The sequence below is a fragment of the Colossoma macropomum genome, unplaced genomic scaffold, assembly GCF_904425465.1.
Source record: "Colossoma macropomum unplaced genomic scaffold, Colossoma_macropomum, whole genome shotgun sequence".
Classification (NCBI taxonomy): Eukaryota; Metazoa; Chordata; class Actinopteri; order Characiformes; family Serrasalmidae; genus Colossoma; species Colossoma macropomum.
In genome coordinates this window covers 27,394,268-27,421,346 of record NW_023494802.1, presented here as the reverse complement: position 1 = coordinate 27,421,346, position 27,079 = coordinate 27,394,268, and the positions used below count along the sequence as shown (strand labels likewise).

The following is a 27,079-nucleotide window of genomic DNA, read 5'->3' as shown; positions in this document are numbered from 1 at the left end:
GGAATGCAGTTCATTACAAGTAACACATTACATATTAAGTTAAAGAGCTTTTGATAAACATACAAACAAAATCGTGTGTATGAACCATAGATGTGTTTGTGTGCATTGTGTGTGTTAGTGTGTAAGTGTGCATGTGTGCTAGGGATGCGGGAAAAATCGATTCTTAGATGCATCGCTATGCGGACGTGAATGATTCTGAATCGATTCACGAATGTCAAAAATCGATTTTCTAAATATTTAATTACTAACGTAATATTGACGGAACGCAAAAGGCGGAACTTGGAAGTGGGTAAGTGCAGCGCCCGGACAGTCTGGGGCGGCACATGACAAAGACGCAACTGGATGAGTGAGAAATCCGACCGGCAACCTCTGCATTAAAAGCCAAGTTAGATCAGGAGTCACAGCACAAATAACAAGAAGAGCCATTTCGTCCTTTCAACAAAGTCAAACCACCTTCGGAGCCACAACATTTAATGTCCAGTATGTCTCAGTATGTGATAATGTCCTAGTATAGGCTAAACAATATAAACAAGAGCGCTGACTTACTTCGCTCTGCTTTAAGCTTTAGTTCAGCTATAGCCGCTTTCCTCCCATCTCCGCCAGAAAACTTTTCCTCAGAAGAAGATCAGTTAAATGTCTCTCGCTTCTCATTCTCCAGCTTCTTGTTTGAATTCTCCCGTTTCACCTTAAATTCTAACTGAGGCACCGAATGTAAATGTGGCACCATTTAAGGTGGAACGGGAGAATTAGAAAGAGAAGCTGACTTCAGCTTCGCCACTTTTTAGTGTGTGACAGTCTCTCGTTGCAGATTTAATGTACCAGGAAACCAACTGTGGTGCTTATAAATGTGAATAACACATCGCTGCTATGAGTCGTTGCGAACCAGGGCTTTCGCGCTATGTTGCACACGTCCCGTCTCAAAGATACTTTACTGACACAGCGATCCCCCCCGTCTCTACAACAAGACCAAAACCGAAGTTATAAAATCACTAAAGAAAACAGGCAGGATGGCTGTAACATGTGCTGCGTGGACATCCACTGCCACTGGATCTTATTTCACCGTAACTGCGCATTCTATCGCAGATGAGTAGCAGCAGCTTCTCGTGCTCCAAACAAGAGAAGTGAATGAGAGCCTTCTAGTTCACTTGCCACATCACTTCCATTTGTTTTATTAAAAAAGATTTTGGAAGTAAATTCATTATGGATCATTACAAATACTTTGCCTTAAAAGTACCAAGTCACTTTAAATAACAATAACACCGAGTCACTTAGTCACTTTAAAATGTATATTGTCTCTATATTCTGTGTATATTTTGTGTATAATTAATGTATTTCAGTTGGTTTTTCTTGTATTTTTATTTTTACTTATTTACTTTCTGTAGTGTGATTACCTGTGCCTCATCACAAGCATTTCAATGCATAAATGTCCTGACATGTTGTGCAAGTGACAAATAAACTTGAAACTTGAACTCGAAACTTGAGCTCACACAGTGAGAAAACATAAATGCTATATAGAAAAAAAAGATGCATCGAGATGCATTGATAATCGTTTTATAATCGCATCGCAGCCCTCTGAATCGTAATTGAATCGAATCGTGAGGTGCCTAGAGATTCCCACCCCTAATGTATGCTAAGCTTGTATTGGGATAAATATTGGCTGTCAATATTTTGTGATGGTTCTGAGACAGGTCTGCGCTGAGACAGGCAAAAATGCTGTTTTGTAAGTGCTGTAGACATGTTTTATTAATATTTTAAGTTCTGAAATATGCATATTCGTTGTTGTGAAGGACAGTTAACCTATGTTTAAAATATCAGTTGCTTCAAATGTAATATCAGTGAGGCACAAATGGCACCCTAATCGTGGAATCACCCAGTCAGTGATTTTTGCTATCCCTGTCTGTAGAGCATTGTTGGATTGATTGATTTATTGGCTAATATCCTTTGTCTTCCACAAATCTCTAAATGTGCAATGTATGTGCTACTGTCTGACCATTTTCTTCTCTTTTTTTTGTACAGGGCTTTGTTTTGATCATTACCATAGTGAGGGAAGCAGTTGAGGAAATGCGATGTTTTCTACGGGACAAAGAGGTCAATTCACAGATCTATAGCAAGCTCTCCACAAGAGGTGAGCTGTTGTTTTAACTAGAAGACTATGCAGCTGATGAGCGCTAAGGATGTTTGTCCCATAGAATGTTTCTGTCACATGCATGTCTGATGTGAAACGTGCATTATGGAGAAACCAGCTCAAAGTTTCTTTACAGTGGGAGTGATGGGAGCCAAGGGTCATGATGTCTACAGCGCACAGAGCCATTTTATTTACTATCGAAAAAAACGACCAGTGAAACTACGCATTTTATATGCAGTGTTGATGGTTGTAATATAGTGATAAAACAGAAAAAAATGCTTTTATCGCAAACTATTGTGGTAACTATATCTTAGACACCAGACAGCATTTTTGTAACCATTTAGGGTAATAACTTTGTGAGGCAGCTTTTAGAGGAATTAAACACTTCAGAGATCTAGGACCGTATTACAAAGACATACTAACTTTGAAATCTTATCGTTTTAGTCACCATGAGAACTTTGATTAGGACTGAATTTAAGACAATAGACATTATAGAACAACAGTTAGACATTACAGAACAACAGATCCTAACCTCATAATTTTATCCTAACCCCAGATATGAAAATAGACAAAACTTCCTAAATACTGTCCTAACTTTGGGACAACTTTTATTTCTGTTGTTTACCATTTTACTGAAACTTATTACAAATTTGTGACAGATGTGACAGGCAGCATAACAAGTTCACAATAACTGACATAATGGAATTACATTGATTTGTGTTGCAAAATGGTGGTTTCACTTGTAAGAGTGATGTTTTTTCCCCCTAAATCTCCACCGTTCCCTCTTATTACCTGCATGTGTGAATGTTGGTGAAAACCTGTCTAAGAAAACACAGCAGTGATGGTAATGAATATTGAGGTAACTGAGTTGAACATGGGTTTATTAGGAGAATATAACGTTAGCATGGCTCAGACGCTGGCTAAAGCTTTGAGAAATGGAAGCTGAAAATAGGGAGTGATGATGCCTCATCAAACAGCACAGGACACTCTCACAATAATGACCTATCCAACTTACAGTTGATTTGCACTTTAGTTTTGTTTTGACTTTTTTATCATTGGTAGAAGTCTCACTGACTAACTTACATTCTTTATGCTATTTTGATTACGTGGTTGTTCCAGCTGTGCGTGTATCACCAGTTGCTTGGTAACAAGACAAAACAGTCGATTGTTGCCCTCGATCAAATAGTTCAGGACTTCCTTTGAGATAAGATGCTATAAAAGATGTGTTTCCTAAATTAAGATAGGATTCATTTTTTTTACGCATTTTTGAAAAATCTTATCTTGGGACCAAAGATAGGAAGTTTCTGTAATACAGCTTTTGTTCCTATCACCTCTGCTGTGATCAATTCTGAATTGGTAAGTTTCTTCAGAAAAATACGTTTTACATCAGACCTCTATGAATGCCTTTGTTTACCATTTTATTGTACAGATATTTACAAAATTACAAGTTAACCACATAAGATCAGTCTGTTTGACATTATTTAACAACTTGATGTGGTTTGAGGCAGGCATGTAATGATTTAGGCATGTAGTTTGCACAGTGCTAATTGTTGTACAACTTGCATTACTTGTTAGCTATGTTAGCCTTGTAGCTCCAGTGGAAAAATGAAGAAGCAAACTTTGACAACAAACACACCTTGGCTGAACTATTGCTTTAAAATGATTTAGGACATTCCTTGACGCTGATAAGTTTTAACAATTCTTGCCAAATGGAATCGATGACTGAGTAGTTTGAGTTAGATACAGTTGCCGTATTGGATTTGGATGATAAGTTCTCAGGCATGTCAACAAAATGCCCAAGTCAGACTTAGAGAGGCGTGAAGGATTGTGTTAAATTTGAAACAGGGATGTAAAAGTGTATCATAAATGGGGGACATGTATTGCTTTCAACAGCAGAAATCAGAGAGCCTCCTGTGGTTTCTATCACATTCTTTCCTTTGATCTGGCAGGCTCTCTTCCTCATAAACCCAAGGCATTGTAGCCCTGCAGTAACTGTCTCCATATAGATGGCTTATAAAGCCGACCAGTGGCGTTTTGCTATGGCTGTCTACCTGGGAGGGCCACTGATTGCCTTGCTTAGGCCAAGAGGAATGGAAAACTTCAAAGTTTGTCATATTTAAAGTGCCCCTCACCTCCGTTTTTATTGAGTCACACTATTGAGGTGATGGGGGATTTATGACGTTAGCTAATGTCTGTGTAACACCAAGAGCATAGATGCATTGTTGAGTTAAACATGACAAGCAGTCACTGAGCTTTCAGCAAATTAGTGTTTGATGTATGTGATGTATCAGATGTGTTTGATGTATATGATGTATCAAAATTTCTTTCATTTTTTTTCAAAACATCGTAAAAATTTCATTACTGTAACTTAACACTTTTGTGATTAACAAGTTTTATGTACTGTAAACAATGCTAAAGTTTGATATTGTGCTGTTCACTCCCCAGTCTGTACTGTATATATATGGAAACTAAGCTGCTTGTGGTTTGTATTGAAGGCATTGTTTTTGTGATGTCATAAAATTCAGTGCATTTACATATACTTGCCTATTCCTACTGAAGTTATTAAGGGTGTTTCCACTCAAACAACTTTCTGTATAAGGCACAATACAGGGAAACCAATCAGAACAGATGTCATGTACATGTCAGTCTTAAAGGCACAGTAACAAAAACACATGAATCGACACATCATAAGCAAACCTTAGGGGGAAAAAACTACAAGAAAAATGTAGAACATGGACCCTTTAAGGAGTGGTTTGATGTGAAGTGCACCATTGTAAAGAAATCTTCTGAGACAGAATTGTTCACAGAGGTGGTGATAGGAACCAGATGTCTGAAGAGTTTAAAGCCACTAAAAGCTATAATGATATCACAACAAATATGCTGCCTAATGGCTGAGACATTATTTTACGATAGTTTTGAGAGAAATATTTGGCCTAAAATGTACTTTTTAAATCCATTAATGATGGAGAGCATCCAGCAGGATGTTTTAAGGCAAAATATTCAATATTCCCCAGACAAAACTTATTTTTCCAGATTTACCGCCATTTTACCATCAACATTACGTATTAAAATGTTGGTTCCCTGGTGGGTTTGGATAGTAAATAAAATTGCAATGTTTGCACTGTAGACTTTGCAACCTTTGCTAAACCCCGTCATCAAGAAGTCTGTAAGCTTTTTTACAAACCTGGAATAACTTGATTTCCATCTCAACGATTGAATTATGCAGAAAATTTGAAAAATATGTAATTCCACAGTAACACAGTAAAAGCTTTTCAGTGTTCAGTTTAGTAAACACTGGGCATTTGTTGGGTTTTTTGTTTTACCGTTGTAAAGTTTTGGTACTGAGCATTGCAATACTGCATCAGAGTTATAGTTGTTGTATCAGGACAACCCCTTAACAAATGTCTTCATAAAAAATAAAAATAAAAAATATTATTCTTAGGTGTCTTTTGAGTCTTTTTGACTGAACCTTTACCCTAATTGTTTCAAACTGCATAATCCCTTGAAATCTTCTGCATGTTTTTGATATTAAAATAATATAAAATTAAATTAAATTCCTACATTTAATTTTTGATCTCCACTCTGATCTTTAGTATAAATGTACTATGACCGTTTTGATACCCAAAGTGCACACTGAGATGCGTGTATGATAATGCTTTGCATATGCATCGGTATGAGGTTCCTACACAGGTTAGAGGTCACTGACCTTTTCCAAACAATTTTAGTTGTTCATTCTCAGTGGAATGAGAGAGAATTCTGCCCTCTCCCAGATCCCAGCGCTCTTGTAAAGGCTCATAAGAGCGTATTGTTGAAACGCAAATGGAGAACTCATGCACTCAAGGCCTGGTTTATCTCAGTGGGAAAGTGAGATTGAATGTCTAAATCCATAATTAGGGCTCATCATTGAAATGAGCAGGTACCATCAAATGAGTTTAGTTAACATAAGTTTAGGTGGAAACACCCACTCTAAGAATATGTGGCTTGAATGCCTTACCCACCAAAACAGTGACTTTTATTTGTTTGTTCATTTATTGTTCAGCTTCTCTTTACATTGTGTGAACATGTCTTAATAAATGAACTACCTCAAATTTTTATCCTTCTCCAAAAGTTCCCTTTCAGAGAAGCAAGGTTTTTTTTTTTACGATGGTGATGAAATGGTGCAGAGCATACACACGTATTTTATTCTGTTTTTTTTTTTTTTGAATTTTGATAATCACACTTTCTGTCTTTCCTCAGGAACTGTGAAGGTGAAAAGCAGTGGCATCCAGGTTGGAGATCTTATCATTGTTGAAAAGGTTAGTGTGTTAATCAGCTCTGTCTTTGTGAAGGGTTGAGATCTTGTGACTAATGGAATCTCATCCTCATGAATGCTTTAGCTGTTTACCTGCTTTGGAGATTTGTAATTTGATTCCAAAGCCAAACTTGAGCATAACAGGCTTTGTATGTAGAATGATTCAGTGTTTATGGCTTTGGAACAAGGTTTTAGGAACTTCTGATATAAATACAGTTTCAAACTTTCAGTATATCAAAACACCATCAAAACAAAATGTGGTAAAAAAGGTTATTTCTTCAGATTTCAAATCTTCCCCTAGCAAGTCTCAACTCTGAGTCAATATATAGTATTTATTTATTTCTAATTCAACATAATTGCCCTTAATCAGTTAAATTGAGCTGTCTATCATTTTGATGGACCGAACCATGTGGCCCAGGGCCAGTTATTAGTAATCCTGTGTAATTCCTCCCTGGCATTTAGAGCTGCCTTTTGTCCAGCAGTTGGCTTTTTGCATTGCAGTCTGCAGCTTATTGTAAGAAGATTGGCTTGTTGGGGATCTCTGTGCAAAGTCGGAACACGTGAAATGTGAGAGCAGTCCTGAGTCTCCAGTTGCCACCCTGGCCAAATTTTCCTCCAGTAGCTTCAGTTTTGCACTGCTTGCATTTATAGTGCACTCAGACATTTACACCAAGGTGCAAACTTTAAGGTCCCTACATCCTAATCCTCGAATTTAACCTGACTCCTTAAGGCGATTATGTCCTCGGCAGTAAATATGTAGGAAATTGATTCCTGGCGAGAGCCGCAACTTTGGCTTTGCTGGGCTGATCCCTTTCTCTTTTGAAGAAAATCCAATTGAATGTAATTATTCAGAGCTTTGACATGGGCTACATACAGTAAAACCTTGATTAAAACCATAGCTTAATTGATTAAAACCATAACCATTGTGTAACCAACCAGTGTTTAAGAGTAGCATGGCAAATTCATCTCCACCAAGACTGGGGGAGTAAAATCGGGGTCACAAAGTGAGTAACACAGCAAATGGGGCACTGTCCAGTGATTTCCTGCAGGGCTTACTCTATAAACAGGGCAAATAATGGATATGATTAAAGACGAATCTCACTCTACTCAGTAGAAGAAGTTTACTGTTTAATGCTGAAGCAAAACAGTGACTTTTTTGTGCTTCTTAATCTAGTCTCCATCTTTAACAGCAAAGAGGTAGTTTTTATTTTGGTTTGTAATTTTGATACATAATTTATTTTAATGTGTAAGGAGCATGATCCAACAAAGGTTTCTCTGTTTGTGTCACAAACTATTATGGCACTTCTTTTATATAGTGACTGACAGGTACATGGAAACCTCCAGCTCTACATGACCTGCACATGCTCATGATAGTTTAAATGAGTTAAAACAGGCTTTGTCAAAGTTTTTGAATTACTTGCTGATAACGTGTTAAGTAAGATACAGTATTGTGTGAGAACACCTTGTCTTCTTTTTTTAAATTTCCAGTCAAAATGGCCAAGTTAAGAAAATTAAAAACAAACCATCCAACACGTATATCAAACTATCAGTGTTTAATTTGTCCACTCTTTACTTTTTTGCATCCTACTGCCACTGTGAGTCTTTCACATTGTAAAACAAGTTATAGCTGTGTCTCCCAGCAAAAGTTGTTCCCAAATGTGTCACTGATATTGTTACTCTTCAAAGAGACACATTCACACAGGCAACCACCCAGACACAGCTTAGCTGCAGAGAACTTGAGTTAAAAAATTTCATAAAGAAATAGAGATAATGGCACTACTAATAAGCATGCAAGCGCTGGTAGACCATCAAAACCGTCACCAACAATATAAACGGTACTTAAAGTTTTCATCTTTGATAGAAGATTAAGCTCTGCTCTTGCTTCGGATCTTAAAACAAAAGCCACAAGAGTTTCTGTCAGTTCTTCCACTGTAAGAATGCTGTAGATCTGAAAGCTGTCAAGAAGTCATTTTTGAGAAAAGAAAATTTAAAGTAGAACAATGAAAGTGGCCATTTGAGATGTACAGTAAGGTTTTATGGGCTGATGAGTCTAAATTTGAAATTAGGATTATTTGGAACGTGAGAAGCCAACTTCTAAGACTAAACTTAAATGAACTGAAAATGTTATATATTTAGGCTTCAGTGTAATGTTCTGATAAATATGTTCTTTCTGCCTTTTTTCCTGATGCTGAAAATGAATAACTTGTGCTTAATGGCTGTTTTGACTGAAAATTAAATAAATGGAAGGGTGGACTTTTGCACAGTACCACAGAATTTAGTCATGTCTCTTTTTTAACCTCTCTCTCTCTCTCTCTCTCTCTCTCTCTCTCTCTCTCTCTCTCTCTCTCTTTTTCTCCCTCCCTCCCTCTCTACTCTAGAATCAACGTGTTCCTGCTGACATGATCTTCCTAAGGACCTCTGAAAGAAATGGTAAACATCTGTCGGTCATTCATCCCAATCTTCCAAAGAAAAGCAGAGGGGAAGTAGAATGTTGAAGGGGGAAAAAATTGCAACTACATTTAGGTAGAGGGATTAGCCTAAAGCTCAGACAGGATGCGAATGCGCGTCCAAATTGTAACCCTGTTCGGAGAGATGGCGTGCAGTGTGGCGTTATGGTTTTTGAATCTTCTTTTAATACAAAGCTTTGAGCGCTTGACTTGTTATGGCGTGGAATAATCAAATCTCATCTTGCTGGAGATTTTCTCTTTGTCTTTCAAATGGCAAGGCAGCTGCGAGGAAAATCAAGACATGCAAAGCGGCAGAGAAAATCGAAAGAATACACAAAAACAAACAAATGCAAAAGGTTGCACAGGGGCAGAAAGCTGCAGTATCATCTGAATAAACAAATGAAGAAATGATTGAGATGTTGCGTGCTAACCACCATGGTCCATTTTAAGATGCTCACCTAAAAGCCTGAAACATGCTAATGGAGTCTACATACAGGATTGTTTTATAAAACTTTGGTTGGAGGAAGTCTTTTGAGAAAAATGTCTGAATTGTAAAAGCACAGCAGCTGCTTTTATCTTTCAAATCAGACTGGAGTGCCACACATTGAGTGCGCATGCAACCACAAACAGTTTAAATTTCTTTTCTTTCTTTTTTTTTCCTTTTTTTGGAGTTGAATAGTCTTGTTGAGATTCCGCCTGACTGAAATTTCCTTTTACTCGGGGGGAGGAATGGGCTTGCTTGATGTGTTGGTTTTACGGGAAGGCGAGCATTGTTATCTGCCCTACAGATGGAGGCCATTAGGTCAATTATGAAGAGCCTAGGGTTCCACAGCCCAGGCAGGATGACGCATCTTTAAAATGGGGGGCAGGGACTTAAAAACCCACCACACAAACCAAACTCTGCTTTCAGATGGAGTACTACTACCTCTTTTCTTTTTTTATAGCTTAATTTAATGCATGTATGCTGTACAAATCTGTAGTGCAGCACATAAGAATTGACTGTTTTTTTTTAATTGTTTTATTCATTTGGTTTTTTTTTTTAATGACATAAAATGTAATTTTCCAGACACGCAGGCATGGTCCAGCCTTCTAGCATGCCCAAAAAGCAGAATGTTCTTGTAAGTTAAAGAAAATATGCCCCATAGTGCCCCCTAAAGGTCCACCATGCTCCTTACAGTTCTAGATCTTAACATATCACTTTAGCTGAAAGAAAAAATGAACCAATAGTTTCATTATTGTCTGTGATCAGGAATGTCAGTAAAGTATGTATTATTTGTATTGATGTCTGATTATTTGTGTAAGGCACTCTTTAAACCACCTGTTCCTCTCAAGGCTCGTGCTTCCTGCGGACTGACCAGTTGGATGGAGAAACGGACTGGAAACTGCGCCTCCCAGTGGCCTGCACACAAAGACTTCCAACTGCAGCAGTAGGTTCTCACTGGCACTGTTATTCACTAATCTAGAAGTCTGATAATCTAAAAACTGTAATCTAATACTTTAATAACAATTCAAGTATTTTTAAATGCTCCCATTCATGTGCTCTCTTTCAGGACCTTTTGCAAATCAGGTCTTATGTGTATGCTGAGGAGCCTAATATTGACATCCATAACTTCATTGGTACATTCACCAGAGTGAGTACATTTCTGCTTATACAGTCGTATACAAAAGTTTGAGCGCCCAGGTTCTGTTGATTTTCTAAGTAAAAATAAGTGAATGTATCTCTTCAGAGAACATACAGCACAATTACTGTTTATTTACAGAATTTAACTTGCTGGAAGAAAGGTTATGGCACATTTTATATGTTTTGTTTTATTTTTAAATAATTGTATACTTTATAATATGTTGAATTTAACAAAAAGTTGAAATTTTGCTCTAAAATTAGCAGAAAAGTACCATATTTAAGTGTGGTCCATGTAGAGGATCTGCTAACTTGTTTTCGTTTAAGAAATCAACAAAGCAAGTGTTCAGTCTTTTGCAAACAACTGTATATGTCCAGAGCGATTACATCATGTTTTTAGAAATATAGTGATGGAAATGAAATTTCTTAACAGAAAACTAAACATTTGCATTGTGTTTTGTTAGGAGGATGGAGACCCTCCAGTCAATGAAAGTCTGAGTATTGAGAATACACTCTGGGCCAGCACTGTCATCGCCTCTGGTAAACAAACTCTCTGAATTTACACTGACTTGATGTAAACACACAGACTATTTTGTCCTCAGCTGCGTTTTGAAGTCTATTGGTTCTTGATTTGTACATGTTTGTTATTTTGGAAGCGACTTGTTTGGCTTTTCTGATCCCCAATTGCACTCAGTGACCCAGGATTTGCAACCACAGGTACAGTCATAGGGGTTGTGATTTACACTGGCAAAGAGCTCCGGAGCGTCATGAACACCTCCAATCCACGGCATAAGGTACAATTTAGGTTGGATTTTTACTACACAATTTCCAAAGCTAAATGATACCATGTCTAAATAGTCCACACCAGTGTTTTTCAACCCAGTGAACTCAGGCCATCAGATGGTCTGCGGTTTTTGCTCTGTCCCAACTTGCAGTGCACCTAAACCAAGAACACTGAATACTTCGATACATGTGGACTGGGAGCTGGCTTTGTCTGTCTGGTGGGCCCTAAGGATTGGGTTGAGAAGAACTGGACTGTTTAATGCAACATAACTTATTACAAACTACTTTTTTAATTCTGAAATCATTTGTTTGATGTTACAGATTGGTCTGTTTGATCTGGAAGTGAACTGCCTGACTAAGATTCTGTTCGGAGCCCTGGTGGTGGTGTCACTGGTCATGGTGGCTCTGCAGCATTTCGCTGGTCGCTGGTACCTCCAGATCTTCCGCTTCCTGCTGCTCTTTTCCAACATAGTGCCCATCAGGTGACTCTTTATTTTATAATCCCCTAGGCCAGGTTTTCCCAATCAGAGTTTTGTGTTCCCTTTAGGGGTTAATGGTGGCATTGCAGGGGCTTTATGAGTTTGTGATGGGAAAAGTCACTGTCAAATTACATAAAATTTGAAATGCTATATTTTTACAAGGGGGAAAAGAGTAAATTGAAACACTTGATTGCAATGTTGTAAGTATAAGTTAATAATTCTGTTAAAATGCATTTAATAATTACTAAATAGCTTATGTGGTGAATGATGTGACCATGTGACAGTTTAATGTAGATTACAGTTAAGAGTCTAAGCATTGGCTTTTTCGTTTGGAGATCATGAGCCTCAGCGATGCCACAGCCACTGTGAACAGGGGTCTGAGAGAGCATAATTTACCTTGCTCGCTCTCTCTGGGTGGGTAGGACGGCCCTCTCTCTCTCCTCTTATCACAGAGCAGTGCTAGCCAATGTGGTCATCTGTTAGCTGAGCTGACATAACAGAACTGGCAGTTAGTGTTCTACTCCAAGCATGTTGAGCTATCCAATGACGTGGTGTCGATGTTATTTGAGAGCAGTCAGCCTTGAGTAATGTGTGGTCATAAGTTGTTGTCTGTTTTATCACTTGATTTTTCATGTAAATGAAAAATGTATTTTATGTGTTTTTCATAAAAAATGTTCTTCTGCGCTTGGTTGCTAGTTTACGGGTGAACCTGGACATGGGCAAGATGGTGTTCAGCTGGATGATCAAGAAAGATTCTAAAATCCCTGGAACTGTGGTTCGAGCCAGCACCATCCCAGAGCAGCTTGGACGAATCTCGTATCTCCTCACTGATAAGACAGGTGAGTGGCATTTCTATGTCAAGTACCGCAAACTATTATGTTGTATTTATGTTATTTGTGTGTGTATTGAACCTGTGATGGCTTTAAAATGATGACTACAAGACAGAACAGTTAAGTGGTGATGATGGCGGCATGCTGTTATTATGTGAAGAAATTTGAACTTGGAAAAACTGAAATTCTGAGTCTTCATCGAAAAATGATAATATAAAAAGAATCAAACGTTGCGAAGAAAAGCAAAGAATTCTGCAGTTTGGTTAAAATGTTTCTAACCATTTGCGGGAACATTGCAGCTTACAACCACACCAGCGAACTGTTCAACTTCAGAAGCCAGTGGATTAACCACCAGCATAGTATTTTTTTTTAATTGAGTAGTTTTGGTCAAAATAATACAGGTCAGTCTTTTACCACATCAAAGGTTTATTACTCTGCTTTGAATATATTAAATATATTAATAATTGCCATATGTATAAATGTAATTCATACATGTCGCAATATCGTATTAAGTCCATATCGTGCAGCCCTACCACCCGACTTTCAATCCATTATAGCAATATGTTCGATGAGATTAAACACCAGTATGGTAGGTTGAGGGTTATACATTTCTTCATGGAGTAGTGTGAAGTCTGCAACTGCATATTTTCATGCCACCTTCTACGCAGTATTGCCAAATATTTCAGCGTGCTAGGAGGAAAGTGCTAAACGCTTGACATACCGTGTGACTGCGTGATTGTCAGACTAAATGTCTTGTTCCATGCTGGAGAATACGTGATTACAGCTATCGAATTTAGTTTTTCAAAAATATTATTAATTTTTAAGAATTTTTGCATTTTATATATACTTTTAATTGGAGACCTTTATAATGTAATTCAGCATCTGCCTTATCTTGTTGACTTGTGTGTCTTGATGACTTTAAAGTATAAAGGTTAGAAAATAGCGTATTAAATATTAAATAGCATATTAAATAGAGTATTAAAATGGACTGAACAACGTTTTTCAACTTCTTGTTATCACTTTAGAACTAAACATGGGAAATATTAAGTGTTGGAAAAGCCATGGACTTTTTTCTTATGCCGTTCATCATTTTATCACATTTGAAACACTGAAGAGTCTAGATGGCCAAAAAACACCGGAAGAGTGCAAGATCTATGTGGACTAGCGTTAGTCATATTTACTCACATGAATCTCAGCTAGCTAAGGTGTAACATTAAGGACATAGAGGAAAACGCATCGCTGCTCGTTCTCTCACCGAGACCTGTGTGACTAGCTTCTTCACTGATAGTCGCAGCGCTTGGTGTATATAGATACACACACATACACACAATGCTGTGAAAAAGTGTTTGTCCCTTCCCAGTTTCTTCTATTTCTGCACATTTGTCACATTTGAATGTTTTAGATCATTAAACTACTTTTAATATTAGGCAAAGATAATCCAAGTAAACACAAATGCTGTTTTTAAATGATGATTTCATTTATTGAAGGAGAAATGCTGTTCAGCACTTTCTGGCTCTGTGTGAAAAATTAATTTGCCTTTTAGCTACTAAATCAACCAAATTCAGTTAACTGCTGGGTTTAGTTTCACTAGCCACAATCAGACGTGATTACTGCCAGTCCTGTTGTATCTAAACATCACTAAAAAAGAACCTGTCTGGCAGTGTGAAGCAGGCTAGAACATCTCAAAAAGCAACACGATGCCACGTTCTAAGGCGATACAAAGCCATTGCTAAGGCTCTGGGACTCCAGCAGACCACAGTGAGAGCCATTATCCACAGATGGACAAAATTCGGAACAGTAGTGAACCCTCCCAGGAGTGGCTGGCCTACCAAAATTTCACCATGAGAGCATTGACAACTCACCCAGGAAGTCACAAAAGAACCCAGACGAACATCTGACGAAATGCTGGCCTCACTTGCCTCAGTTAAGCTTAATGTACACAATTTCACAATAAGAAAGTCACTGGGCAAAAATTGCATTGATGAGAGAGCTGCAGAGCTCAAACTGCTGCTGACCAAAAAGAACACAAAGGCTCATCTTGCATTTGCCAAAAAACATCTAGATGACCACCAAGACTTGTGGGATAATATTCTGATGAGTCAAAGGTGGAACTTTTTGGAAGACATGGGTCCTGTTACATACGGCGTGAAGCTAACACCACGTTCCACCATAAGAACATCATACCAGCAGTCAAACATGGTGGTAGTAGTGTAATGGCCTGTTTTGCTTCTGCAGGACACAAACTCTATCAGAAAATCCTGAAGAAGAATGTCTGCCCATCAGTTTGTGACCTTAAGCTCAAGCGCATTTGGCCTATGGACCACCTCTGAATGGCTCAAAAGAAACAAAATTAAGGTTTTGGAGTGGTTGAGTCAAAGTCCTGACTAGAATCCCATTGACATGCTGTGACAAGAACCTTAAAAGGGCAGCTTGTGCTCAAAAATCCTCCAGTGTAGCTGAATTAGAACAATTCTGCAAGGAAGAGTGGGCCAAAATGCCTCCACAGCAATGTAAAAGACTCATCGCAAGTTTTCGCAAACATTTTATTGCAGCTGTTACTGCCAAGGGTGGCACAAGCAGTTATTAGCTTTAGAGTGGCACATGGTGTGATGTAGGTTTTGAATAAATCTTTATCTTCAAAAAATGGAATTATCATTTAAAAGCTGCATATTGTGCTTACTCGTGTTGTCTTTGCCTTGTATTAAAATTAGTGGGGTGATCTGAAACATTTGAATGTGGCAAATTAGCCAAAATAGTTTGTGGGGGTAAATACATAAAAAAAAAAATTCTGGGATGATAAGGGCTAAATATGAGATGACTGAGGAGTGAAAACAAAAAATATAGGCTCTGAAATTTTGGAATGTTAATGTAATGACATCTGTTCTCTGATGTTGGAGTGTTAATCCTGGTGCAGATACATGATACAATTTCAGTTTCACTCAGAGTCATTTTATTTAAACTGCATTCTGACTTACTAGTTAACAATATTTAAGTATTATATTTATATTTAAACAAAGTAGGTCTTCTACTCAACAGCTGTCTATATGTAAAATTGCTGGGTGGTAAAATTCACTATTGCAATATTTTCAAATGTATTACAGTATTACATTACCAGATGATATTGAAGTTTACATTAATAAAGTTAATGAACTCATGCTTCAAGAACTCAAGCTCCTTATCAATCAGATACAGGGAAGCAATATCATATGGTATGTTCAGTTCACGCTATACCAGTATAGACGGTATCACCCAGCACTATGCTCTATATTTGACATGGAAATTTCTGTTTATGTCATGGAAAAATCATGGAATGGCACTGTTTAAAAAGTGTATGGACCCTGTAAATATAATGAAACATAGTTTACACCATGCATAGCCTTTCAGAGATTCTAAAACGCTAGGGGTGTACCGACACATTTTAGTGCTGAAACTCAGTCAGTTTGAGCAGCAGCAGATAAACAGTGGATATTAGACAAGTAATTTATCTCTATCGTGTCGAGTATCAAGGGGAGGTATGGTGCCCAAAGACTTCTCCACCACTGAAATACATGACATCCTTCTCAATACGCAAAATATAGCAAAACAACAGAAGCACACAGCCCATGAGAACACTGACGGCATCTGTAGCTTCAGCTTGAACAGCTTGAAATGATTCAGAAATGACAGATCCAAAGTGCAACATATAGCTAAAAATAATGCCATTCATTGCCTTGGATGATCAAATTGTTGCTCAGTTTTGTTTTTTTAAAAGCAGATTTTACCAATAATAAAAAATGTGTTTTCTTTTTAATAGGTAGTGTTTATTAAATAGCAGAAAGTTTTTGGCCAGGTGTGTCTTAAATTTCAGTTTTAGCCAGGAAAATGTATTTTGATGCATCACTACAAAATGCTTTATTGGAAAAATTTGATCAATAAAGCCTTTAAAAAGATGTAAAAACACAATGCAGCACAAAGTACATATGAATAGGGATGTCCTCCAGGCTGTTTTTGTCTTACGGACCAGTAGGAGAATGTAAAATATGCATTATCATACATTTGACAAGTCTTATAGAAGATAAAACTTAATCAGTTATTCTTAAAATGCGTTTCTTCAAGTAACTGGGACAACCATGGAGAGATGTTCGATAATGCAGTGTAAGAGCAGAGAAGCAGAGATAGATTTATGCTCCATAATCCAGTGAGCATTTGAGGGTCTGAAATGAAAGCAGTGTGCAGTTTTAAGGGTGAGAGGTGATAGTGTTGAAGTGTTTTTAAGGGTTGTGGACAGTAGCTCAGGGCTAGTTCAGACCTTTCCCATGGGGCTCAGGCTGCGTGCTCTCGGCAAAGACATGCCACTTATTAGAACTTTAAATCAACTGTAACCCAAAGGCTCTCGTCCCAGTCTCTCTTGTTAGAATCTCCTTTTCAGATTTATGACGCTGACCCCCTATAAAATGATAAATGCTTTCCCACATATGCACTGATGAGAGAGAGAGAGGTAGCTGTAATGTAAGTGGTGGACAGCAGAGGCCTGTCTCAGACATGGCTAAAACACTGTTAAATAGAATAGGGCCCTGCTGAGGTGTCAGGAAACACACTCTAAGCTTTTTGTCATTAATAAGCCATTAACTTTTTCACTCTTTCTGTGCATCTGCTTCGTTTCTCAGACTGAGGGCAGTAAAGGCCCACCCACATTTCTGTATTTCTGCTACACTGTAACTTCCTCTTCACCATTATAGAAAGTACCCTTTTTCTTAATTTTACAGATTTATTGAAGGGCAATTTATGTATTTATGGAAAAAAAAGTTTTGGGTTTTATAGCCTTTTTTGGATCACTTCATAGAATTCTTGGGTGGTTTTTCTTCCTCATTTCATAAATTACCATCAAAATGTAAGTACACTTGGCAGGAAACTGTTTTTTCACAATTGACAATGTTTTATGGTTTATTTTCATATGTTTACCAGTTTTTTTAAATAACATATTACAAAATGTAAAGTAGAACATTAGGATTATTAAAAGTAGTATACATAACATTAAAATGATCTATTGTGAGCGACTGAACCACTATTTTGCCATCATCAACATAACATATAAAGACACATCTAGGTTCAGTGATCATTTTGGATAGTAAATAAAATGGCCGTATTTGTACTGAAGACATCACAACCCCAGTTTTCTATCACAATTTCTATCACTATTACCACTGTAAATTAATTCATTATCAAACCACAACAAATGATTTTATTCACATCAGCATTGATTGAATAATGTAGAAATTTACTTTTTAAATGAAAACTTATTGTGAAAGTAATTCATGTATAATTATCCTCAAACTTTTGACTTTGAGACTGCTAACAGATGCTTTCCAGATGGGACAGTGTCAGTATTAACTTTGTGTAACAATGCTTGTTCTGTGTCTTGTTCAGTGTCTTGTTTTATTGGTATTGTCATTTCAGAACATCATACTTTGCAAGGCCAACAATCTTACCTTGTTTACATCAAGTGGGTCAATTGTTAGCAGTCATTAGAACTCCCACAGCTGTCTCATTTAAATTCAGTAAGGTTTGATAGACACCTCTTTATTTGGCCAAAAATTAATATGCTAAATGTTTTGTTGCTGCAGGGACTCTCACCCAGAACGAAATGGTGTTCCGGCGTCTGCATCTTGGAACTGTGGCTTATGGAATGGACTCCATGGATGAGGTGCAGAGTCATGTGTTCAGTGCCTACACTCAGGTAAATAAGCACGACTGTGTTGGATGTTTTCTGTATGGTCTACATCAGAGTACCCATGTCACTGTTCTTGATTGGTTTGATGTGACTATAATTGGTAATTTCACAGGTTTTTCAACATTTTTGCACAATTAAATTGTTAAGATGTAAACAAAGTCACTTAGAGTGGTTCTGAAATGCGCCATTCTAGAGTCCAAATTGTTCACAGTGCTGGTGATTGGGACTAGACGTCTGAAGAGTTTAATCCCTCGCAGAAAACTATTACATGAAATACCTGAGGTGTTGTTTTATGTCACGATCGTGAAATGGACATTTACATTGGCATATGCATAAATGTGGTTCGTTTGTGTTCATTGTGTGAGCCTAAAGTGGCTGAATTGGCTGATTAACCATTTTAGCTATGATTACTTAGTAGCTAATACTGGTTGTTAGGGGTGGGAATCTCTAGGCACCTCACGATTCGATTCGAATACGATTCAGAGGCTGCGATGCGATTATAAAACGATTATCGATGTATCTTGATGCATCTTTTTTTCTATACAGGATTTCTTTTTTCTCACTGTGTGAGGACTTGGTACTTTTAAAGCAAAGTATTTATAATAGTCCATAATGAATTTACTTCCAATATCTTTTATTAATAAATCAAATGAAAGCGATGTGGCAAGTGAACTGGAAGGCTCTCATTCACTGCTTTTGTTTGGAGCACATGAGACGCAGGCTGCCACTCATCTGCGATAAAATGCACAGTTATGGTGAAATAAGATCCAGTGGTAGTGGGTGTCCACACAGCAGATTACAGCCGTCCTACCCGTTTTCTTTAGTGATTTTATAACTTCGGTTTTGGTCTCGTTGTGGGGTGTTGCTGTGTCAGTAAAATATCTTCAAGACGGGACGCTGTGTCTCAGCTCCAAAGTGTGAGAACGGACGCAAATCCTTGGCAATAAAAGTTGTGATAGAGTTTGTAATTCGCTTCGTTCTTTCCGAGTTGGGTGGAAGCTTTGGCATCGCTGTGGCTCTTTTACTGGCCTGGTGTGGCTCCAAATCAGAGTTAGATTTCTAGGTAAAAATAAAATAATCCTCCTTTGCAGTAAAATAAAGCTCTGCTGATCGTCCAAACACAGTTTCAACAATAAATGATCTTAAACGCTGGAGTTAATGTAGCCTATAACCGCTAGTTCACCTAGCTAGTAGCTAACGAAAAGCCAAGAGAAAGATTTGAGACAAACATCGATAATTTGGGGACGAATAGATGTTTGTAATCACTCCAGCTGGTTTCCTGATATGTGTAATCTGCAACGAGAAACTGTTAAACACTAAAAACTATGAAGCCAAAGTCAGCTTCTCATTCGACAGCTTCTTTTTTGAATTTTCCCGTTCCACCTTAAATAGTGCAGCAGTTACATTCTGGCGCCTCAGACACTATTTAAGGTGGAACGGGACAATTCGAACGAGAAGCTGGAGAATGAGAAGCGACTTCAGCCTCGTAAAAAGTAGAACATTGAGAGACATTTTACAAGAAACTGATCTACTTTTGTGGAAAAGTTTCCAGCTGGTGATGCAAGAAAAGCAGCTACAGCTGAGCTAAAGCTTAAAGTAGAGCAAAGTAAGTCTGCATTTTTGTTTGTATTATATTTTTAGCCTATACTAGGACATTAGCACATATTACACATGTACAGCCAAGATGGTAAAATGGACAAAAAATGTTGTGGCTCCCAAGGTGGTTTGATTTTTGCTGAAAGGACAAAATTACTCTTATTAACATGGAGGTTGCGACCCCTGCATTAGCTTTTAATGTAGTGTGCACGCCACAGACTGTCCAGGCGCTGCACTTTGCAAAGTTCCGCCTTTTGTGTTCCGTCAACATTATGTTATCAATTTAAAAATTCGAAAATCGATTTTTGATGTTTGTGAATCGATTCAGAATCGTTCACATTGAATTGATTTCCCCCCCATCACTACTGGTTGTACTGTTGAATCAATACAAAAATGTCTACAGTTGCACATAATTGTTTATAAAATTAAGCAAAGCAACATGTTCTTCACGAAAATGAGCAAAAAAGGCCACTAATTTTCCAGCATGCCAGTTAAAACGTTAGATTAGGTACATAGCTAACAACATTACTCAGTGCTACCCTTTAAGTTATAACTTGTTTTTCTTAAGCACCATGTCTAAATGAATGCATTTACCTCTTGCTTTTATTTACGTTTATTTGCCTCAACTCAGCGCTCTCAGTTCACATTCGTTATAAGCATAATAAGACTGTAAATTCTAATGACTGTGCATAATGATTACAGTAGTTTAAATAATTGTGATTATTTAAATAATTGTGACAGGTTTAGTTTTTGATATTTTGTGATAAGCTTTTGACCTAAAACATGTGTGTGTGTGTGTGTATATATATATATATATATATGTGTGTAATTTTTTTTAAATTGCATTTATGGTGGTGATGTACATGCAGTGTGTTTTAAGGCTAAATAGTACCAAAATATTTTTTTTCTTTGCATTTACCACTTTATTTTTTAACATATATATAAATTCAGAACGTGCATACATTGCATTGTACCCACCATGACCCCACTTCCTATCACCATTACTGTGAAGGGAAGTTAGAGATGGTAAGTTTCTCTACAACACACTATTTCATATCTAACAACTCTGAACGTGTTTTTGTACATCTCAACAAATTGAATTATGCAGAAATTTTTAAAAATCCCCTTGAAAGTTAACTTTACACATTGTACTTGATGAAAGAGTCCTTAATTTGTGACAAAAAAGTGAAAGAAAATATAATTTAAAGAAATTCTATTATGTTATTGATGATGTTGTTAAATGTGGATATTCCAAGCACACAGTGTTTTTCACACCTGGTTGAGTTCATTTAACTGCTATGGAAAGCTACAAAACAGCAAAAGGAGGCTTTTGAGAGTTCTTTTAGGTAAGCAAAGCAAAGAGGCCGGGCTTTCACCATTGCCTTGTGACCCTTACGGACATGTTTTGTCCTTTTGACATCAGAGGTCATTAGAGCAGGAAACAGGATTTGCTAGTTCGCTGCCTGTTAGCGGCTAATTTAATAACTCTGCCATTAACCCCTGAAGCATATGACCTAAAAATAGGCTCAGCAGAATGCTAAAGCTTATTGTTCATATTTCTCCAATACATCTGGAAGTGTTTGTATCTCCTTGTGAAGGACACTGACAAAGGCATCCAGATGGATCTTTGGTCAACAGATAATTAATCATTTTGTTAGTGCAGTCTGTCAAGAGGTTTTAGTTTCATTAGTACACTGATATGCCGTGGAATTACCGTGTGTCTCTAAACAACATGGTGTCTACATATCATTATTTGTTATGTAAACATGGTCTGTCTACAGTGAATCAAAGATTAACACCAGAATATACTCAAAATGGAAAAAAAAATGTTTTTTTTTTTTCCTCTGTCACTCATCACACAAAATCTAAATAGTTTAAAAACTAAGCACAGAACTAATGATTGTCATATTCATCATCACCATCGTCATTATCATCATGAGAAATAAAAAAACAATGTCTTTCTGTAGCCTCCTCATGACGTTCCAGCCTCTAGAGCACCAGCCACCACTAAAGTGAGGAAGACTATCAGCAGCAGGGTGCATGAAGCAGTGAAGGCCATTGCACTGGTTCACAACGTGACTCCTGTGTACGAGGCGAATGGAGTAACGGACCAGGCAGAGGCTGAGCAGCACTATGAGGACACATGCAGGGTCTACCAGGCCTCCAGCCCTGACGAGGTAACACTCAGAACTAAACCACTGTTTCTTGTCAAATATGTCTAACATTTCTCATTTTGAGAGCGACATCATCTGCATTATCTCTTAAAACAAGCAAAATTATCTGCCAGTAGCATGACATTTTTACCAGATAAAATTGCTTTGAACATCTAGAAATAAGTCAAATAATCTAAACAAACTAGATTTGGGATGATTTCACTTGCCAAGATGTCACTTTTTGCATTGAAGATGGCCTTTCAGAGTCCAAAAATAAGTGACCACTGATCCTTTTATGTTTTTGTGTGTATATTTATGGCCGATTCTAGTTTCTTTACAGAATTTATTAGATGCAGTTTAGTTTTTAGGTAACAGACAACAAAGATAATAGCACAGAAATGAGTAGTTCCTCCACTGACAGCTTTTTTTTTTTTTTTGGCTGTAGACATTACAGATTATAGTTTTGATGTTCTCTACAGAAACATTTCCAAATAGATAACTACAGGTAATCAGCCAGTTCTTATCCTGGCTTTCTGGCGGATGCTGGTCATGAACGCCTAGTCATCAGTACAAGTATAGAAATGGTGAAATTCTTATTATTAATATAAAAAGTTCAAAATACATTTTAATTAAAATTTAAAAAGTAGATAAAGCTCTGTTTCTAAAGGATGGGATTAGCACTGTAACTAGGGCTGTGAGTGTCCGCCATGAAAACATTGTTAAGGGCTGTGATGACAGAACGGATCGAATTACATTACCTGCACGGAGCCCGAGAGTGATGTGATTAGATTGCCGAAAATGTGGCTTTAGAAGTAGTATCTAACTTAAGAGCAGTGGTGTGTCTCCTGCATGTAAAGCGAGTGATTTAGCCATTCTACTATAGAGCCACTTACAAAGTAATCATACTTATAATCTAAACTAATCTATTCTTAAAAAACTAACTTGTAATGATATTTCAAACATGGTGACTATTCTCAATCCGCCTAAAATAGGTGAAGCGGTAATGGCTACTGTCACAACAAGCATGCATCACCATAAGGACCTTCATAAGTTTATTGATATTGTAAGTCAATGTAGAAAAAGATGTTCAGGGAACAGGTGGCTAGTGAATGGTGCTTTTGCAGTTTTGCATTTTTCTGCAATCTGAAATAGTAATTTAAAAGTCATAGGCAACAGGTCAATTTCGATTAATACGTATTAACATCACACACAGAGTTAAAAGGAGGGTTTGGTCGTTGGTTTGGTCTCAAATGCAAAATTAACATTTACATACTGATGTGATGACAATAGTGGATAAATAACTTACATCCTCAGAAGACACATCCTTCACCAAGTTTTGACTGATTTCTCTATGAATACTCTTTCGAAGTGCTCACAAAAGTCAGATTCATTTGCTCGGGGAAGAGTTCCAAAGCGCAGCCAATGGTACAAAATGTTCTTCTGCACTTTGCATTCAATTACGCACTTTCACCGGCAATGTCCAAATCCCCAAATCTTATGTAGTGCAGCTTTAAGAGAGGTATATTTTTGTTTGAAAATCAGTCTCTACTTGTTGCTCACTCAGTCAGAGAAACATTATTTTAGTTATGATTTATAGCTTCTCTTATTGCTATGGTAATATCCAGCAACTTTATGTTCAAGTTTTATGGTCTTGTCATGCAGCCCTAACTGTAACTGTTTGAAAAAGGATAGAAATGGCTTGAAGAACATCTGTTTATCCTCTGTGGTAGTTTCGAGGTTACTGCTTCATACCACTGTGTCAAATTTCAAAGTTCCTTCTAATAAGGAGCTTAATCTATGTTTTGTCTTTGTGATTTAGGCTAATGGCTTTGATAAAGCAAAAGGTAGATTGTCTGAAAACATTTACCTTTGGAAAAAACCCAGGAGACTTTGATATTGTATTTTTCAGAGATTTTTGGAAGGGCTGTTCGGGCTGTTACTGATTTAGCTCAGAGGCCTTTGTTGCTAGATATTGCTCCCAGATTAGATCATTCAGTAAGATTTTCTCTGCTTCTTGAGCTGGCTGTGATTAGCAGGATGATTTTGAGACATATCTCTTTGGTGCGTCATACCTGAAAAGACTTGTTTAGTCAATTGCTCTATCCCATATTTTTTTCCATGTCTCAAACCTTGTTCTTGTGTCTCTTGACCCTTGTCTGCGAGAGAAATCTGCTAAATAGATTAGCCTATTAACATTTTCTCAGACTAAAAATAATCCCAGAAGGTGGAGTGTGGTTTGCTGTGCTGATTTGTTCAACATATGTGCTCCTGTGCATATGCTCATTTCTGGGCACTGGGATTAAGTCAAGGTCAGCAGTGGTGTGTGGTTTGGCAGTGACGCAGGCGGGTCCCTGCCGGGCCTGTGCTGGGCCTACGCAGATACACTCACTCCTAATACCAGCAGGGCCGTTTGTGGTGGCAGGCGTAACCCTGCATGCCTATTGACTTAGTGTGTGTACATGCAGCGAGACGGTGACTAAACACTCACATAGGTAAAGTTGTTACTGTTCACTCCAGACACATTATTCACAGGAAAGATGTAAGTGAATTATGGACTGTGGATCCTGATTTAAGAGTAGATATACAGATGGTATTTGGAAGCTCAGTAAACTCCATAGCCTTAAATGTTTATAGTTTAACACTACATGTGGGACTCGACAGATGTTGCCAAAAGAGGAAATGCCAAGCATGGCCACAAGTTGACCATAAACAGAAGGATGTCATATTACCAACACCTGAACCCTCAAGATTCTTCCAATTGAGACTGGATGATTTAAGGAAAATATCTAATTGCATTTTTTGGACCAGTGTTGTGATTGCAATTCAACTGTGATTACCTCAGAAATTTGTCTGCAACTGAAAAACTGGGGCTAAAATCAGTTTAAGCTTTTTTTGCCAGATCAAATTTTGATTTTAATAAACAAATGAAAAATCCTCAACCCTACTTAGAAGTATGGCTAAACGGTTTGTTAATCTTTATCGCTATTTTATTTATTGTAATGTTCACTATTAAAGCATTTCCACAGTACTGTATCTACTGAAACCGCTATTGACGCTGCTAATGCTGAAAATAATTCAGAAAATGTGGAACTTGAACTACATCTACCTGGAACTACATCGATGTGTAGTTCCGTAATAGCATTTCAGAGAATTGTGTTTCTGCAGTAAACTGAATAAAATGCAGACATTTTAGCACAGTAGATCACCTAAACATTAAAAGTAAACAAAGTAAATCATTTTTGTCATAATGTATCACATTTTTCTCCCAAGCTTTTTGTTTTTATTTAAAGTAATAAAAGGTGTATCATCACAGAAAAATCACAAAACTGGTCTTATGTTGTCCGTATCATGCAGACTTACTTTTAAGTAATGTCTGATTTGTGGTAACGTTTCTGTTGCAACTGGAAGAGGCTCTTACATACCTCTCAGACCTTTACAAAAGAAAAAAAGAAGAAAAAAAAACGGTTGTATGAACGCACCAGGGACCGGGCTCATTTGTTGATTGTGGTGGTTGCAGTCTAGCAGCGGAACCTGGTTACTTTTGGTCTTTCTCTGCCCATCTGGATGCTGTGAGATATGTCATTAGCAGCTAGTTGCAAAGGGCATAAGAAATAGGGTTTTTGATCTCTCCCTAACCTCTGGTCTGGAAGTTATTGGGCAATAACTTCTGCCTCCCAGAAATGCCCCCCCTTTCAGCATTACACTAATGGATGTCATCTGGTTTGCTTTATCTTCATGTGTCCATTGAAAAGAAAGTAGATGGTAGTTTAGTACAGATCTACTTGCAAATCTTGGGTGATAGCTTTTGTAGTTTAAATTTCATTTTTGAGAATGTGAAGAATTTTGTGGATTTGTTGTGAATTGAAAGACATTTTTTATGTTTATGTAAACTTGACAACACTACAGTACAGTTCAAAAGTTTCTAATAATATGAAACCAGTTTGGTTCTATGATTCCAATAAGATCATAAGCAAAGGTTTTACCCATGGTGAAATTACATGTTTCGTGATGAAAATAAGTTAACTCATCCTTGGTAGAAAACAAATTTCTGCACATTTTTATGCACAATTACTGTTTATTTACTGAATTTAACATATTTAGGGGGGAAAAATGAAACATAAAATGTGCGTGGTGCAAACATTATAACACATTTTATAATTTTATTTTCCTAATATTTAAGTGTGTTTTCTGTAGAGCATGTGTTATTTTCGCTTAGAAAATCATTAAAACATCATTTGACCGGAGGTGTTGACACTTTTGCATGTGATTATATACTAATCATGTGCAGCTTTACAGGTTTTAAGCAGTTAGTAGGACATGAGGAAGCATTTATAACATTCTGAAATGAATAAGAAATCTGTATAACGTCGAGAATAAGAAGTTATAATAAAATTAATGTGCTGAATTTAGCATATTGCAGTGTATTATTTATCATTTACATAACTTCTTTGTTCATAGATTTGAAAGCAAAAAGTGTGAAAAAATGTGAAAGCAAAAAAATTGCTATAAATAATTGTGTGTACGTGTATGTATGTGTGTGTGGGTCAGTTATTGTTATGTAGGGCAGTTATATTTCCATTAAGTCTTACCATTGCCAGTTTTGGTCTATGCTGTAGTTCCATGAGAGCAGTTTCCATGGCCTCAAACATTTGTAGCAGGATACTAGTTAAATCGTGGCCGGATTTTAGTTATACATCTTATTTGCAGGTGACAACATACAGTCGAATGCAAAAGTTTGAACACCCCTGGTCAAAAAACATTTTGTTGAATTTTTAAAGTGAAAATTAGTTAACACATCCTCTAAATAGAACACACATTTTAGTGCAGAATTTCCATTGATTTATTGATTTTGAGTTTAACATACTGAAACAAAACATAGCATATGCCATAACTATTGCACAGGCCATATTTTATCTTTTGTTTTTTTCCCCAATATGTTAAATTCAACAAATGAACAGTAAATTGCATTAAAATGTGCACAATGTGTTCTCAGTAGAGGATGTGTTAACTTATTTTCACTCAGAAAGTCAGCAAAATATGTTATTTG

General features: G+C 37.2%; 1 protein-coding gene across 2 annotated transcripts in view; it reads left to right on the top strand.

The window, feature by feature from the left end:
- The window catches only part of LOC118823115 (probable phospholipid-transporting ATPase IIA), a 62,681-nt gene that overhangs the window by 5,539 nt on the left and 30,063 nt on the right, over window positions 1-27,079 (top strand). For both annotated transcript variants that reach the window (XM_036592518.1, XM_036592519.1), the window contains exons 4-14: window positions 2,017-2,125; window positions 6,362-6,420; window positions 8,795-8,846; window positions 10,196-10,290; window positions 10,414-10,494; window positions 10,946-11,021; window positions 11,199-11,275; window positions 11,586-11,746; window positions 12,440-12,582; window positions 18,177-18,289; window positions 21,847-22,056. In XM_036592518.1, the coding sequence (XP_036448411.1) occupies window positions 2,017-2,125; window positions 6,362-6,420; window positions 8,795-8,846; window positions 10,196-10,290; window positions 10,414-10,494; window positions 10,946-11,021; window positions 11,199-11,275; window positions 11,586-11,746; window positions 12,440-12,582; window positions 18,177-18,289; window positions 21,847-22,056 (1,176 nt within the window). The remainder of the gene's footprint in view (window positions 1-2,016; window positions 2,126-6,361; window positions 6,421-8,794; window positions 8,847-10,195; window positions 10,291-10,413; window positions 10,495-10,945; window positions 11,022-11,198; window positions 11,276-11,585; window positions 11,747-12,439; window positions 12,583-18,176; window positions 18,290-21,846; window positions 22,057-27,079) is intronic.